Source organism: Sinocyclocheilus anshuiensis, unplaced genomic scaffold, assembly GCF_001515605.1.
Source record: "Sinocyclocheilus anshuiensis isolate Anshui unplaced genomic scaffold, SAMN03320099.WGS_v1.1 scaffold984, whole genome shotgun sequence".
Classification (NCBI taxonomy): domain Eukaryota; kingdom Metazoa; phylum Chordata; class Actinopteri; order Cypriniformes; family Cyprinidae; genus Sinocyclocheilus; species Sinocyclocheilus anshuiensis.
Genome location: NW_015552616.1, coordinates 220,774 through 238,814, shown reverse-complemented (window position 1 = coordinate 238,814; position 18,041 = coordinate 220,774). Strand labels below are relative to the sequence as shown.

The 18,041-nt window shown below is 41.8% G+C and overlaps 1 protein-coding gene across 4 annotated transcripts in view; it reads right to left on the bottom strand.

Moving 5' to 3' along the window:
* LOC107666187 (RNA-binding protein Musashi homolog 2) overlaps positions 1–18,041 on the bottom strand; it is a 197,718-nt gene that overhangs the window by 31,544 nt on the left and 148,133 nt on the right. For all 4 annotated transcript variants that reach the window (XM_016457380.1, XM_016457381.1, XM_016457383.1 and 1 more), the window contains exons 4-5: positions 16,339–16,453; positions 10,534–10,608 (exon numbers count right to left, since the gene is read on the bottom strand). In XM_016457380.1, coding sequence (XP_016312866.1) covers positions 10,534–10,608; positions 16,339–16,453 — 190 coding nt within the window. The remainder of the gene's footprint in view (positions 1–10,533; positions 10,609–16,338; positions 16,454–18,041) is intronic.

Sequence of the window (18,041 nt, the reverse complement as noted above, 5' to 3'; positions counted from 1 at the left end):
TTTAATTCACTTTAAGCGTGCAGAGGGGAAGGGAACAGGTATGACACAGCAGTGACAGAGGGGACGCGATGCACGTGTGCGAAAGAGAGTAAACCGACTGTAGTTGAATACATTGACTGCAGAGTCCAAGATTCATGTTTACAAGACATTGGCTTAATGGTTTTATGCATCACTACCTTCCACTAATAACAATAGCTCTGTTCCAAAACCTAGTGATCTGCCTCATTGCCTAAATAGCGAGCTGCCTTCTGAGGCTGCATTCTAATCATCATGGTAACTCATAACTGACTGATTTGGAATGCTCTACATAGGCAGAAACTCAATTAGCAACACCAAAAGCAATTCACAGGTGATTCCAATAGAGTTGGATGTTAGCATGTGGCAAAGCTAATGGCGCAAATAGTAAATCATTGATGGAAGACAGGAATAACGATAAAATAATCAAACTGAAAGAATATTGATTAAAACAAGTTATTTCACAGAATTTGGGAAAAAGCAAAGCATCTCAGGAGGCGGCAGCATTTTAAAAAGATAGAAAATTAATATTCTATCCTCACATAGTTGAAAAGCAATATCTTTATTCTGTGAAACACAAAACAAGATATTTTGAAGAATATTTCAATTGTTTTGCCCATACAATGAAAAATAGCTGTAAACATTGTCAAGTCAGCCCACTGACTTCACTCTATGGAGGGAAAACACACACACACAAAATTTTTTTAAAACTATCTTCTTATATATAAAACTTGACATAATTTTCTTTTTTGGGTGAACTACTACTTTAAGGCTTATGATGCCCAAGTAGGCAGCTCACTAGGTTTTAGAACAAAGCAAATGAGTGCTGCGGCACTATTGTACACAGCAAGAACTTGTGTCTTCTGTATTTGTGTGTTTGAAAAAGAGAGCTAGAACGAGAGAGCACACAAGTGTGTGTGTGGTGGCGTGCCCACGTGTGTATGTCAAAGAGACAGAGAACCACTCAGCTTGCTCAAATCTGCAGTGTTCAAACATCATAATTAAATATTATCATTTTAGTGAACAATGAAGGACATCCACTCAAACGCTTCGTCAAAGTCATTATTATAATATAAATATAATTATAGAGACGCTCTCTAATTAAAACACACATCTTTGGCTGCAGCAGTCCGTTCATGATTGAAAGCCAATAGACAATAAGTGGGTGACACTGGCAGATGGTTGGGTTCACATAGAAGGATGGATGGTAATTAGCCCTGTCTCTTACGGGTTCCCTCCTATTCTTCAGCACAGACGCCCTCCAAACCCTCATATTAGTGGCCTTAATAACCTTTCATGTGCTGCTAATGCCTAATCAAAACGGAGTCTTTAGGACAAGATTAGCTGTAGCATTGAACAATGGGAATGAGCGCTTAACATCCAGATAAATTAAAGTACAGCCTATATAGCAGCAAGTGTTAAATATTTCAGCAAACAATGCATTTTATAGCGCCTGTCGATTGACGATTCTTATTTGAAATGAAACAGTTGCTTCCAGTTAAGAGCGTCCTTTGACAATGTGTTTTCGCAGCATTTCTGAAAGAACATGCAGAAACCCTGGATATGCTGCATGTATGAGACAACCTGACAATCACGATGCAAAGACAGATGCATATGTGTGAAAATATGTGGAGCTTTACATCACTTATAAACAGTGTTGAGAGTAACATTGTACAATTAATGCACATCTTGTAATGAGACTTTTTGGAAAATACACAACAGTTCAAATGTCTCGGGTTTGCAAGGGTTTTTTTATGTATTTGAAGGAAGTCTCTTCTGCTATTTGACCAGAAAAAAGGTAATTTGAAATATTTTATGATTCTTTGATGAAAAGAAAGTTCAAAACTAACAGCATTTATAATGATCAGTTATCCACAGTCAAAACAAATGTTTCACAAAAAAAACTTTACTTCATATGAAAAATTACTAATTGAACACAAATAAAAATAAACAAATAAATAAATAAAATGGCACATTTAATTTCTACATAGGCAGCAATTCCATGCAGCACACAAGCAGCTCTGTGCATGAGAGACTCTTATGTTAGCATGTTGCTAAGCTAACACAATCCTCTAATAAGCACACACAATCACAGCGCAAACCAAGCAAATTCATCAGTATTATTGTAATCAAAATAAACTATTTCTGATCAATGCTTTTCAGGCTAATAATGATTAATGAATTACTTTTTAGAGTGAAATGTGACTTAAAAGAATAGTTTACCCCAAAATAACTTATTCTTCCTCAAGTTGTTTGGACACCGCTGGCATTCAAATGATATCTTCTTTCCACGTACCACAGAAAAAAGTATGTCACACAGGTTTGGGATGACAGGAGGGCGAGTAAATGATGTCAGAATTGTTTAAATTTTAGTTGAACTACCCTCTTAGTTAATTCCACAACATCAAACTGAGAGTCTTTTGGTCTCATCTGAGAGGCTGCATTTCACTTCCTGTAAATATTAGTTTTAGTCCCACTTATCGGCCTCTTCAGAACAAAACTGGCTCTTTGACACGAGTAAAACATCTCTCAGACAATGGTAAGCACGCTCCCCGCTGTGTCCCGTCAATACTGCCGTTAATTGTGGTGCTGCTGAACTCTTTTTTTTTTTTTCTGAGTGGGTACCTCTCCACCCCACATTAATTTGGCTGATGTCAATATTATATGCGGATGCCTGTGTGCTAGAGATCTAGAAAGTTCCGGCAACAAATTACCTACTCAGAAACCACAAATTAAGAAGGTTAATTCACATATCTCTCCAGCGCTTTGTTCCTGAAGAGGGTCGGCGGGGCGAGGGAGGGGGAGCTTGGGGTGGAGGGGTGAGTGTCATCCCCCAGGAACAGCTTGGCAGAATCAAATCAATTTCATGGCCTCTCTATTACCGAGGACATAACGCCAATATTTAGCTTTCCACTTTTACCCATTTTTCCAGCCTGTTTGCTCTGTCAGTGGCTGTGCTCGGCTGGGCCGGACTGGCCTGGAGGAGGGACAAGGACACATCTGTTCCACCCCGGAGCCCTGGAGGAGATGCCGTCCTCACTCGTCCCCTCTCTCTCCCACGCTATTTCCTCCTGCTGTCCCCTCACTTCTCTGCCTCCTGAAGACTTCTCTGTACATTTTATGAATGCGCAATTTTTATTTTACGATCGCTAATGCTTGTTTGTTCTTGCCAGCAGTCCTCTGGAGACGCTCCAGTTTGGACCGCGCATCGTTTGTTTTCTTTGCTGAATCTGTGAGTCATAGACATTAAAAAATTAGACACGGTCGATCATGATTTTAAGTCATAATGGCCATTAAATGAGATTAGTGGGGCTGCTAACATTAAAACAGAAATGGCAATACATCTGATGAATTTGATATTGAATGTATCAGAACATAATTTAAACCCCTGATGAAAATGGATCAAAGAACAGGAACCGTGCCCTTGCTTTTCAACCGCACTCAAAAAGCGCTATTAGTTGATGTAGCCATTATAAAAGACATTCAAGAGAGAAATGAATTAGAAATGCGAGTGCTAAAATGAGCATCTTAGGAAAAAAAGAGCCTAAAAGTAAAAGAAAAGAGCAATCTCGCAGACCATCTTTTCATCCGGAAAACGAGAGGTGAGTCATGCTTCTCTAGTCGAAGCCCTTGACTTGTATTACTTTCAAAAGGGCCTTTCTGCAGAGCTATCAAAGACTGCCGGGGAGCTTGGGCAATGAGGCTTCCAAATGCACAAGCCCGAGTGGCGTTCGCCAGCAGAGAACCCCTCTGTATTACGCCCTCCTGCTCACATCTACGGCTAATGAGGGTGCTGACGGTGAAGGAGGAGTCTGTGGCTTTGGGAATTACAGGTGTGAGAATCATGGGTCAATGCTGGCTGCAGGGGTTCGGCCACTTGTGGTGGAGAGGTGTGAATTTAGCTGTGATTATTTCGACGAGGCAAGCGTGGCGGAAGCCACCGTTTACCACATTCAGTGCGACTACAGAACAATTACAATGCTGTCATCCAGGAGCATGAGCGCTGAAACAAACGCTGATTAGAACACTGTTCAGGGACAGGAACGATACCTTAAATCATGCCCACATTTGTACAAAACTATTAATTTTTTCATAGGTTGATGTATAATAATAATAACACAGAACCCCCTATCAAATACCTATCAACCACACAGAACAATCCTGCAACTGCTTAGAAACATACATAGAACACCAGCTAGAAAATCCCCAAATCCACTGTGAGCGTAATATAATATGGCATTAAATAATAACATGGCATTAAAAAAGGCACCTTATACAGAGGAAAGTACTGTAAGTTTATAAGAAAACGTAGATTAATGACTATTTTTCTATGCACTCTGGTGGTTGTGAGAATGTACTATGGTTCACTCATGAACAGAGGTTAAATACACAAGCAATGTTTTCATTGATCTGAGAAGCACATTAAAAGGAAAAACACTGGAATATATGAACGGCCACAGGGAGCATCAAATACAAGGTGTGAAGCTGTGTCTGACTAATAGTGCATCTTATAGAGCAATTTCTGAAGGCAGAAAGCATGACCAGATTTCTCAAGAACATCCATCATCTCAGGCCTGTATAAAATAGGCCAGGAGGGCTTTCTGAATAGCATCACAAAACAGCAGTACGGCTGGGTACTATACATCACAAAAGATGTCAAATCACGTGAAATCAGGCAAGGATACATAAAAGCTAAGTGCGTATCTACCTCACAAGCTAGGCCAGTTATTAAAATGTAGCATTTTGCATACAACACATCTTACCTGGTTTACATATTGTTTAATCTACACAAAGCACAGCGTTCTGAGCGGGAAAATGGGGGACGGAGGGGTTGGAGGAAGACGAATGTAACTGTACCCAGGGGAAGAAGCTGCACCAGGGGAGGCAGTTCAGAGAAGATGCCACTTTACACGAGGCAATAAAACCTAAAACCACTCAAAAGAGAGACATTTTTCAAAGCGGTAATGAGCAGCAAAGAAAAATACATATCAGTTCTGGTGCACAAAACAAATAGAGTAAAAGAACAGGCTGACACCGCTGCATAAATATTACTGGTAAGGCTTTAGCTAAGAAAATGCAAGTTACTGCCTAATAATACAACAGGGAACGTATAGGGCAAAGTCACTGCTCTGAATGTCGTATTGATGTATGTCCAGTGAGGACACCAGCCCATTAGTTAAACACAGAAATGTATAATGCCATGTGCTCGGCAAACAGGATCTTAATTCAGGATCTAAAGTTCAACTCCAGATGAGAAAGGAAGATCAAAAGGGTGAACGACGCACGTGCGGTGAACTTTGTCACTCCGCTGAAGATCACGACATCTGGGATTTGAAAGATCCGGATCTGGTCGGCCTGCTAATGTCAGAACCAGCCGAGACATCAGCGAGACCTCATATGGCTAGAGCCAACCGGCCTGCCTCCCCCGCGGCTTCCCGGCCCCCTGGATTCAGGTCCAATCACTGCCATCAGCATGAGCACATATAATGAGACTGCAGCCCAAGGACAGGTCTCCTCTACAGGCTGCCTGACGCCCTACTTTGCAGTCTGCCGCCTCCTTGATGAGGGCAATTATTGGTCAGACAAATACTATTTCTCTGGTAGAGGGGCACAGGGATTAATCCAGCAGAAGAAGGCAAAGTCACCCTCTCATCAGGCCAGATTCTTTAAGAAGCTCATCTGAGGGCACTGGATGTCTCATTGATGAGTGTGAAAGAGGGGGCTGATCTGTGGTTGTATGACAGGCAGAAATGGCAGGGGGCTGATGCTAATCTAATTGTGTAGTAATGTACATCTAACCATATACATTTTTAAGACTGTGCTGCAGATTTCAGAATTCACTAGCACTCGTAAGGCAGCATAAGAGCAGTGCTCAAGTGCAAAAATGATCTGGCCAGAGGAATGGGAGACGGCTAGAAGTGGCCTCAGCTGACATTTCAGAGAGTGGCTATTAGCTGAAGCAGGCAAGCCAAGAACTGCATCATTGCTGACAATTAGATTTTGAATTATTCTTTCATTCTTCGGATATTTTCAAAATGTAATCTAAATCTTTTATAAAGTTTATAAAAATGATCTAGAAAGCAAAGTTTGGCTGGTGTTTCCTGCAAATAACAAATTAAATAAAAATCACAATATATCACAACAAAGTATATAAAAATAAAAAAATTTATTGATAAATAAAATAATAAAAAATAAATGACATAAAATATCCAAAATAAAAACACAATACCATGTAATGAATTACAAAAAATACAACAATAAATAAAATAAAATAAAATAAAATAAAACTCACTGTGTAAAGCAGGATTTTAGACACCCAAGAAATAGAAACAAAATGTAGCTTGTCACTTGAAAGATTAAGTCGGAACAAAAACACCTGTAAATCTGCATCTGTAGCTTGATCATCTTTTGCTTTATAATCTCTTAATTAACCATGTCAAACAATGAGCTCCAGGAGTAGTGAAACTGCCTGTCCACAGTGAAATTTGACCGGTTCCCTCTTCACTCAACGGTATATTAAAAATCAAATACGCTGTGATTGTGCTGTCATGTCACATTTTGCAGCGCTTCCCTAAAGGCAAAAGAAGCTGCTCCATTCAGAGCAGTGTCTGAGTTGTGGATCTGATACAAGCAGATAATTAAACCCGTACTGGTTAAGCCGCCTCTGCAGTGCAGAGCGGGATATGACAGGGATTCAGCCTGACTGTGGGGAACAGCAGATGAGTCATCAACGTGATTACCACAGGCTGGGCGCATGAGACAGGCTGTCTAATCTATCGCTACAACACGACCTCCAAAATGACCTCTGCCATTGTGCACTCCGCAACATCTGCCCACCGCAGCCCACGTCAGTCAAGAATTAGCCCTAAATGAAGCGGTGGGATACGTTTTTAAGAAGCGTGTGTGTGTCCGGCTCAGCGGTCCCCATTTTGAGCATGTAACATGGTGAATGTGTTTGCCTACTGAGTTAATAAGCAGCCTTTTCAATTAGAGCTAATTTGGGTGAAGAGCTGAATGGGGTAGCGCAGCTGCAGGAGACTTCACTGTTGCCTATTCATCTGCTCTCTCTCTCTCTCTCTCACTTTTTCTCCTCTTTTTATGATCCTCTCCTCACAATGGGTCAAAGAAGAGAAGAAATTGTGCCGCTTTCCTTAAGTCTGTAGGTGCTGCCAAGTGCAGCGGGGCAGGGCTCATATCATACCTTCCCTCAGCAAGTGCCACTCGCGCCTTCTTTCTGTCATCTCCCAATTTCCTCTCCTTCTCCGTCTCTCTCGCCTCCCACACAAAGAGCATCTCTGGTCAGCCAAAGCGGCATCTTTATTTGTTTGTTTGCACTTCAATATCCTGCGAGCCCAGTCGTGTTATCTGTACGTCGGGGCCGGCAGAGGGCTGCGCCGTGGAGAATGGAGAAGGGCCACGTGCCTGACAGCCTCCGTGTTTGCATAACTGATTGGGCCCTAATCAAAAGTGAAGCATCAATTCCAGCTCTCCCTGTTCTTCCTCCTGAGGAGAACAGAAGGATAAATGGACGAATGAGAGCTAAAGGATGGTGTTCTAACACGCTGTTCGTTCCGACTGGGCTGAGAGGGGCGGCGACCTTGATGTTGAAACATCCTTCAGCTTTCATCAGCACCAGCCACGTCAAATGCCAGAAATCGTGGCGGAACGGAGATGAGGAGAGATGATTCACCGCTTGGAAAACCAAAAGCGGTCGGCACCCAACGTGGGGTGAGATCAAATGGAATAAAAAACAAACAAACCGCAAAACAACAACAGGGTCGCACTGTAAAATTATCTTTCTTAAGACCACCTCTACCTGTGCTCCTCTGGATCAATGCAGCCTTAATCTACAGACTTATGCCAAAATGAGAAGATCTTCTCTCACAGCTTGGGGAAAGCCCGATGGATCCACAGGCTTGCTGGAGAGACACCGAGCTTTAGACGTGTTTCTCGTGGATTTATAGCCTCTGAAACACCCTTCTCGGTCTCATAAAAATGAGACGAACAATGTGTGTGCGTGTGTGTCCTGGCGAAGGGGGAGATAACAGTGAAGGTGGCCTGATCCTGTCGGCTGTTTCTTATCTTATCTACCAGAGGACATGTTAGTATGAAAATGACAATAGCAGCAACACTTGCTCAGAAACTCTGCAATAGAACCATTGGTTGTTTTAGCCTATATGTCTTTGGGGCAAAGAAAACACTGAATCTATCCATGATCAAAGCTGTTCCCCGAGGAGGACTAGAAAGGTACAAACACTGTATATCGATCATACGCACATACTGTAGCATTACACGGCTTTGTGCCATTGATAAGCAATTTATAGTTCTTGTTTACATAAAAAATCACCACAGTAACTTGCATACATGCATGGACTCGGAGAAAACACGCGCGTGCCATCCCCTGCGACCTGTTACAAATCCAGTCACCTGTGCGGATTACAAGAAGTGCCTTGAAAAAAAATTACCTTCTCTCTTTTCAACAGTCAATTTTTAACCTTCACTGCAGCCGAGCTTATAGTAAATCCCAGGTGCTACGAGCAGTCTGGAAAAAAAGCTTTTTCACCCTATATGTTCAACACCAAGGTCATTGACAACATGTGAAATGGAAGAGCGAGGGGACCCTTTTGGAGTGGCACTGGGCAGATCATTTTACAAGAAAAGCCAGGGGATTAAATGAGCGGAGCCAAAAAGGCCCTTTTTGCACTAGAACTGCAGTTTAAGTCGAGCGGTTTTTTAGCCTATTTTCCAGTGAGTCATATGCCAGCAAGACCTTCAGCTCTATATCCAGGGTCAATATCACTAAAAATATACATTCGATACACTCGATTGCTATTCAGCTACAGTTATGAGGCTTTTGGCATGGGCGGATCTGCATGTGTTTATTCGTCCGGTTATTTTTAACATCAGGTGGGAGTTTAGCGTTTAGATATAGGCCTACACATATATTTTTGAGGTGACTTGCTATGTTGTTAGGCTCAGAACTGTTGCAAACATGGTGCTGGGCTAAGACTTCTCGCGGAAGAGAGTGAGCCCACAATGATGTTTTAATCCCCCTAACCGGGCTTAGTCACAGCAGCTCTTCCTCAAGCGCCTGCCAATTTACACTTCCTCATTATCTATTACTCTCGTTCCCTCACCCCCACCCCGCTTCGTTTATTTATCGAAGTCGCCACTGGAATATTCCATCTGCTCTCAACGGTTAGTTTGGGACGCCTGTACGGATTGTTTGAGGTTTATTTGTGCGCTGGCATCAAAGGGGATGACGGCTAAGTGTTCTCGATGCGTCAAACAGCCACCTTTACGCTTAACAGCCATGTCAACAGAAGAATTTCATCGCCAGTGCGGGCCTCTGAGCGACTGACAAACATGAAAAATGTATGCACATAAATAAGGTTGCAAACCCTCTTGAAGATACTCTGATTGCACAGAGATGAGGGAGGCTACATACGTACAGCTGCGGATCAATTGCATGAACACAATGGCATTTTGAAATTGTCAAGAGCTGTTTATGAAGAACGTATTCATATGAAGTTCCTATAATTCTATAATTATTCCATGCATAATTTTTACATTAATGCAAAGCATCAAACAGCAGATACATCTACATGGACTAGTGCTGTGCTTGCTGAAAAAAGACAATAAAACAGCATGGATTTGTCCACCCACTAAACCACGTCTGCCTAAAAGTAAATATACACATATTACTTTTAGGCAGACCTGGTGTAGTGGGTGGACAAATTTTTATTTTTTTATACTGTATGTTTTTAAACTTTTTTTATTTGATCTGGCCTAGACCAGAGTCCAGCTTAAACCTGCTACCCAGACTGGCTTAGACCATCGTTTTTTTTCAGTAGAGATGCAAAAACAAACACACATGTATCAGAAATACATATGGTGCAATTAAAGTAGTACCAGATAATCCAGTTAGCAGAACATCATACTAAAATATACTATGCACGTTTTGATTCTGTTTCGGACCATCGGGTTATCAAAGCTCAGTTCTGAGAACTGAGCCGTGAAATAATATAGCTGCTTTGCTGCATCACATTTATCCCAGACAAAAAGACCTGTCTTTGTCTGGATGGCCAAAAACCTTCCTGAGTCAAGATTTTGGCGATCTGCTGAATTGTATTGTATAGTTGAATGTATGCATTATATCTGTGAAAAAAGACAAAACGAGATGCCCACGGGCTCGTTTGTAGCTCGCACGGGTTTTAAAAGCATCTTGTGTGGCAGTGTTATCTGTAAAGCTACAAGCATGTGGATGTGGGGCTTCAGCGGGGGGCCAAACAAGGCAATATGTGTGTGTCTTTGTACATCAAGATGTATAATGTTTGAGTATGTCAATGTGTATTTAAGTATAAAGCGCCACGGCAAAGTTTTCAGCATGGGGCTGTAGCGAGAGACAGGGACGGGTGCGTGTTGGTGTTTGTGAGTTTGCCGGTCAGCAGGGAGGCCATTACCAGACAGCAGCAGGAGAGAGAAGCACCATACAGAGCTTAACAAGATGGAACTTACCAGGGAATTGGTAGCTGTAGCTTGGGGCGAAACCAGTGTATCCTCGGCCATACGTTGCTACAATGTTTGGATAACCTGAGGGGAGAGAAGAAAATCCAGGGATGTGATAAACCGCTCAGACCGCCCAGAGCTTCCCTATCACACCAATAAATCAGCATGACATTTAAAATACACATATGAGCGAGACGCAAGTGGAAGCGGCTCCTCTTTCACTACATAACCGCAGCCCTCCCCGCCAGGCTGCAATGTAACAGATTAGCTGGCTAGCCAACTTCAGTTTTGCAGTGATGAACAGCATAAACATCACAAGACACAATCTCGCTTCATTCCCTGGGGCTCATCCCTCTTTTTCCCCTCGCTGAGGGAACGGACATGTCTGCGGCTGTCATCTCTCTCTCCCTCCCTCCTTTTTTTCTCACCTCTCCACTGTCATTGATCGATAACCCTTCTTTTATAGCCCGGGCTAATCGATCATGAAGGACACGACAGCGCGAGACAATGGCAGGCTGATAGTTGTGGCAGGACATCACGGATTAAAGTCCCTCCGCGCCACGCAGCCTCGGCCTCCTGCGCGCTAATACCGACAGGATGGCACGAATATGATTGAGCGATTGCAGAAGTCATTCGAAAGTAGAGCGAAACACTGCAAAAGCACGCTAAGGCCGCAATCTGGTTTTTTCCGCCTCTCGCCGTCTTTGCTGAGGCAGAACTTTTTAATGATGACGCTCGGGCGAGTGAGCTGGCTTCCCCTTGACTATTTTATTATCTGAAATACATCTTGTTTGGGAGCAAGGAAAAAAAACACGCCATCAGCAGCGTTTACAACACTGGAACGCATCCTGCTCGTGCTGTTAAGAAAAAGTGGGATGCGACCCAACGCACATGCTCGAGTTGTCTCTCTGCCAGCATTGAGCGGCGGGCCGCCGCATGTCCCTCTTTACCAGGCTAGAGCCCAAAGACCCATTGTTCTTATTCTGTCACAATGGCTTATTACAGTGTGAGCCTAAACACTAATTATCTGGACGGCTTTCAACCAGAAAGAAAAAACGTTTTCCAACGCAAGCGAACGTATCAGCCATATTGTTGCCGCAAACGCCCGAGGGAACAGGCTGCTATAATCACGTGAAAACAATATATATATAAATATATATATATATATATATATATATATAGACTCTATTGTGCCATCCTCTTTTTTGAGGACTCTACAAAAAGTGTGTTATTCACCACCAGTCCTGTTTCTTCCCTCCCAAACACCTAAAAGATTTCGCTAATAGTTATTGGCTGTGCACAGTGCGAGCTTGCACCAAATGATCGCTAGTGGCTTATCCTTGGCTCTCAGCCACAAATGTGAGTTGGTGTTGGAGAGAATAAATATACTCCACCGCAAGTTAGGCTAGACATAACTCGGATCAATTCGGTTTGACATTGCAGAGGCAGACTGGTGGGAAGTAGTCTATGTGAAGATATTGATCCTGTCAAAGTTTCTTTGGTGAGTGTCAGCGCTATAGTAGAGGCTTAAAAGAAATAACTCGCTTTTATGAAGTTTTCTGTCGTTATTGACTGGTTCTGAAAGGAGGCTTTTGTGCTGGTTGCAGTAAATGCTATGTAAACCACAGAGTCGGTTTTAAAATCAAAGACCATTCTTGAGGAAAGTTCAATTCTGAAGGAATCAGGATGAGGAGGAGGATGGGATAAAAGTATTAAATACCCTACTGCCTGAAGTATACAGAAAAATGTTGCAGAACCCATTCTCCTTAAAGGGATATGACGATTTTTCAGGATATACCATTCTCTCTATCCACTCTGCACCATAAAAAACTTCACCTTGTAACCTTGCCTCCAAATTACACGCTTAAATGTTCTGCAGCAAGGTGGCCATCTTTAACTTCGCTCCTTCCAAGTGCTGTATCATATGTTTGCGAAGCCTTAATATCTGGACTCCTCCGTCTCTCTCGAGACTACAGCAGCTCTGTGTACTCTACTCTTAAGGAGGAGCAAATGCCAGACGCCCAAACTAAATATACATGACATGGGCTTTTCCTGTGACATTTAGAGAGATTACTTTAAATGTAGAGGGATGGGGCTCTGTTGACAGTAGGTGATTAACATACTTGTAGGGCCATCACCTATGGGAACAAAACGCAGAAGAAAGAAATCAGTAGTCCTTTAAGGTCTACAACTTTTCAGTTTTCTAAATTCACCCGAGTCTGCTTGAAAAGGTGTTGTGCGGTACAGTTCATACAAATATCTTTTGCTCAACAAGGCTAAATTTACTTGATCAAAAATATTAGGAAATTAATAATAATAATAGGATATATAATAAATAATAATATTAAGAAATATTATTACAATTTAAAATTACTTTTCTATTGTAATACATTTTAAAATGAGATTTATTCCTGTAATAGCAAAGCTGAATTTTTAGTAGCCATTACTCCAGTCTTCAGTATCAGATTTATTTGAAATAGAAACAATATAAATGCCTATACTGTCACTTTTGATCAAATAAATGCATCCTTGCTGGAAAAAAAGAATTAGTTCCTTTCTGGCCCTAAATATTTTTGAATTTATTATTTGAATATATTATTTGCTAGGTCTAAACTCAGGTTTGTTCTAAGCAAATAAACAAGTATGAAAATAGTCTTAAAGTATACAGCTACACCCTCAACTTGAACCCAGAATAATGTCCTGCTGTTCACTATTGCTTTCACACAAAAGCTCACAATAAGGCTGTATTTGTCAGAATACATGTCTAACAAAAGTTGAACAAAAACATGTTTTATGCCACTTCTGGCTTAGCTAAACACAGAAAAACAATCACGTAGGGTACCAATTTTTCCTAGAGACAATTCCTCCACCTCCTCGTCAAAAGTATTCAGCTCAATTGTCAGACCTAAATGGCTCTCCTCTGTGTTTAATGACCGAGCTAAGCCTCAGTGTCGAGCGGTGGGCTCAACAAAGGGCCACACCATGAGACCAGCTCCAAAAGCACCAGACCGCCGTAGCTTTGACGTCCTATAACAAGTGGCAAGACTTCATGTTGCAGTCACGGCCCCTCGGCGGGAGACGAGACTGAGCCAGACGATGCTAAACGCAAGGGGGAGAAAGAGAGGTACCTGAGCCTGAGGAGAAGACTCATTAAGCCACGCCGTCACCACAGCAGACACCTTCCGTCTCCCGGCAACGCTGTAAATAAAGACTGTCACTTAATCTGGCCTAGTGGCGACGGCCTCGCCCTCTTATTTGCGTTATTAATATGCATGCTAATGTGCCCATTTTATGGCTCAACAGTTTCGATTCACTGTAAAATCAATTATCCATCTGGTAAACCTGCACTTTGCGCTGGTTGAGATGTGTATTGGGTATTCTTGTCTGATTCTACGTTTCCTGTCCTCTTGACACACGTCAAATCTACAGAAAAACGTCAAGACAAGCTCTTGCTGGTGTCGGGATGATGGCTCTGGTGTTTGACGGGTTCCAGCGCTCGTCTCTGTGATAGCACGCACGTGTCATATCCGTGAAGACTCTGAAGCGCAACGCTGTAAATAAAGACTGTCACTTAATCTGGCCTAGTGGCGACGGCCTCGCCCTCTTATTTGCGTTATTAATATGCATGCTAATGTGCCCATTTTATGGCTCAACAGTTTCGATTCACTGTAAAATCAATTATCCATCTGGTAAAGCTGCACTTTGCGCTGGTTGAGATGTGTATTAATTTTAGCAAACATACATGAGGCCCAGCACAATAAAGATAAATAGCTCGATTAGGTGTGGTAAACACCGTTGCTCAGAGCGGGGCTCTAATGAGATTTCGGCACATAAGGAATTGCGGTTCCTTAAATAATGAGCCTTGTTGATTTTTGTATGCAAATTACCAAAAGGAATGTTTCGCTGTCCTGCTTTCCAATTTCATTTAGATAAGACGGTGTTGCGATCGAGTGAGCGCGACCCCCTTTAACCGGCTCTCTGCTCCCACTGTCTCCGTCTTCCTCCCTTTCTGTTTGTTCAACACCGATCTGCTTTAAACCCTAATAAGCTCATGACACCCACTTGCGGCGTAATTTCATCAACCTCGACTCGAGTCGACTTGAGCTGACATCGCGCTGTTGGCACTGTGAAGCCGAATGATATCATAGACTCCTAAAATGCTAGGGGGCGCCAGTCGTTGGTGCGAGGTCTCAACGTGCGCTCGCATACACCAAATAATCAACGAACGGACAAATTCGTCCTCCTTTGAGGTCAGTTTGTTGAAATCATAGGTTCATAACTCAACATTACTTACATTTTCCTCTTCATTTAGCACTATAATGTGGAGCCCTGCCCTGGTGAGGGTCGGTCAGGGATTTGGTGGGACTGGAAGCGGAGCTGGCTGAATATCAATAGCATATTTCATGCGTGCCCGGCGAGGATGCTTCATCAAGTCAAATTACGGGCAGGACGACCTCTCCTGCAGCTTCACCCATTAGCTGCCATTCGCATTCTGCACCAGGCATCAAACGATTTATTTGCTTCAGTTACTTTCAGCAGACGATAGAGGAGTTTCAACTGGCATGGCAGTCGTAGAGCCGCTAGCAGAGCGTGGCGACGTTAACGCGAGCGCAGTGCCAGCATCGGAGCGCCAGTCCCAGTGCTCTCTCCGAGGAGCTCTTTCAATGGGCTGTTGCCTCTCCCTGTCTGCCTGTTCCAACATTATGATTTGGTATTTTGTTCTCTGAGTTTACAGTTATGCACTTGTTCCACGCCATCAAGCCCAGCATCTATGCTTAAAGCGTGAACACACATATTTACGAGTATCATTCTGAAACGACCATTTGTCTCTGAGGTCAGCATGAGACAACATTTGCTCTAAAATCACATTCAATGAGTGACTGGATCTAGATTCAGTGAGCACAGAATTTTCCAATAATTCACTAAAAATGTTGCACTAATAAAAGTGTTTTCAGTAATAAATATACATTTTATATAAAAATTATAAATATATAAAATTGTGTATAATAATATGGATTCAACTCAGACATATGTTCTTACTCAGTTATTTATAAAATATTATTGAAATAGTACTAGTAATATATATATATATATATATATATATATTACTCACTGTTAGTATTTAGATTTTAAAATATTTATATAAATATAATTTTATATTTAATTTGTTATTTATTTAAATATAATGTACTATACAATATAACATATATAATTTTGTGTACATGAGGTTTGAGTTCTTTTATTGTACATATAGAAAAACATTGTTAACTTATCAATGAATAAATAAAAGTTTTCTACATTTTCTTTACACAAAAAATACACGTGGATACATGGTTAGCGAACAAGACCCAATCATTAGGTATTTTTAAAATCAACATGAAATCAAATTTGAACCCATTTACTTTCATATTAGATTTTCCTGGTCATACTTTCAATGATTCAGTGGTGCACATTATTCCAAAGAATAAAATGTTTGTCTTTGAAATCTTTTATGAAAATGTAAGAACTTAACTTGATTTTTTTACTCTCTAATTTTCAACCCTTCTTCTACAATCACCGGTCATACAGAGATCACAGTGAGCTACCTGTGCTGGTCTATATGTAATACCCGCTTTTCACAATCCAATCAAATCCCGTTAGCTAAAATAAAGCCCCCGTCTACATTTTTTTAAGCTGCATTACAGAAGTAAAATGGGCTGAATGCAGATTCATGCTGATTTGAAATTAGCACCCCAGTCAATGATCAGATTACAGCAGTGATTGACAGTGTTAACGTATGAATAATTGTAAGCAGGAAATTGAGATGACACTTACTCAGCATGCCCATTCCCAGCATAAAGGCGTCCATGGTGTAGGGCAGACCTCTGGCTCTCCCCCGCGTCCCTGGAGGAAACATCACTTCCTTCGGCTGGGCCTTCTTACATTCTACCTGTGGATGGAGCACAAAAGATGTTGTTTCAGTACTAATAAGACCACTTATTGCATCAAGGTACTGTCCGACTATTACAAATGTCCTGCCCACACGGCATAAGAACAGTGTTGTTCATATCTGGCTTGTGTCACCTTGCAGACAAACTATCAGAGCTCTCATAAGGATAATATATCTCTTGTTAGAAAAATGAAAGGGACTAAAACAAACACTCTGTTTCAGTCTGTGAAATCACAGTGTTTGTGCATCTCAGTTGGTAATGTACTGCCTTAATGCTGCTGTAGTTTTTTTGAGAGAGCGCTTTTGATGTTTACATGTTTGCGAAGGCATGCCGTGCACTGCCTTCGGGCAAAAAAGAATAAGTTCTTTAAAAAAAAAAGTTGTTTTTATTTTTTGTTTCCTCATCATTCCCCTACTGTCTTGCCACTCCAATCTGGTCCTCCTCATCGAACCATTTCTACCCAGGGCACTTCCCCCCTGATCACCCCCCAACCAGCTCCCTGCCGCCTTCTACTGATAATTTTCCTGCTGTGCTGACTGACATTTCGCCCTCCTCCACAATGCACGGTTAAAAGTCTGTTCATGACAGAACACACAGAGTGGGCGTCAAGAATGACAGACCAACTGCAAACACGGGCATCAAAATTAAGTACAGCTCCAGAATGAAGGATCCATGGGTTTGCGGTACTGACACGGTAAGACACGGTGTCGTGCGCACAATGTTTCAACAAAGCCTCAACCACCTGAGAGATGCAGCCGCTCTTTATTTAAGCCCAATGAAAGCACATATGACCGGGAGGGCATGTAGTGTCTGACAGACTGATTACTGGTGCATGTATACACTCCATCGTGCACACGGAGCCTAGGGTAAGTATAGTGGTAAATGCACATGAACGGCTTATTTGGATTGACTATGAGCACTATGAGGGGCTCTTGTAGGGCATAGTAGACAATCTGTCCTCACCATGTCAACCTCTATTTGTCCATTTATATTATAGACGCTTGCCTGCTCTTCTCTGGAGCTTCAGTTCGACTGGCTAACGGCAAATGCACACTACAAGACAGAAGTTCAGCACCCTTTCATGTTTTAATTATGTGATTTAAAACACTTGTATGAATGTTAAATGAATAGAAAGATCTAAAACATGGGCTTTCAAACTGGTGTCCGGGAACCCTCAAGGAGCGCTGTATATACAGGTGCATCTCAATAAATTATAATGTCATGGAAAAGTTCATTTATTTCAGTAATTCAACTCAAATTGTGAAACTCGTGTATTAAATAAATTCAATGCACACAGACCGAAGTAGTTTAAGTCTTTGGTTCTTTTAATTGTGATGATTTTGGCTCACATTTAACAAAAACCCACCAATTCACTATCTCAACAAATTAGAATACTTCATAAGACCAATAAAAAAAACATTTTTAGTGAATTGTTGGCCTTCTGGAAAGTATGTTCATTTACTCAATACTTGGTAGGGGCTCCTTTTGCTTTAATTACTGCCTCAACTCGGCATGGCATGGAGGTGATCAGTTTGTGGCACTGCTGAGGTGGTATGGAAGCCCAGGTTTCTTTGACAGTGGCCTTCA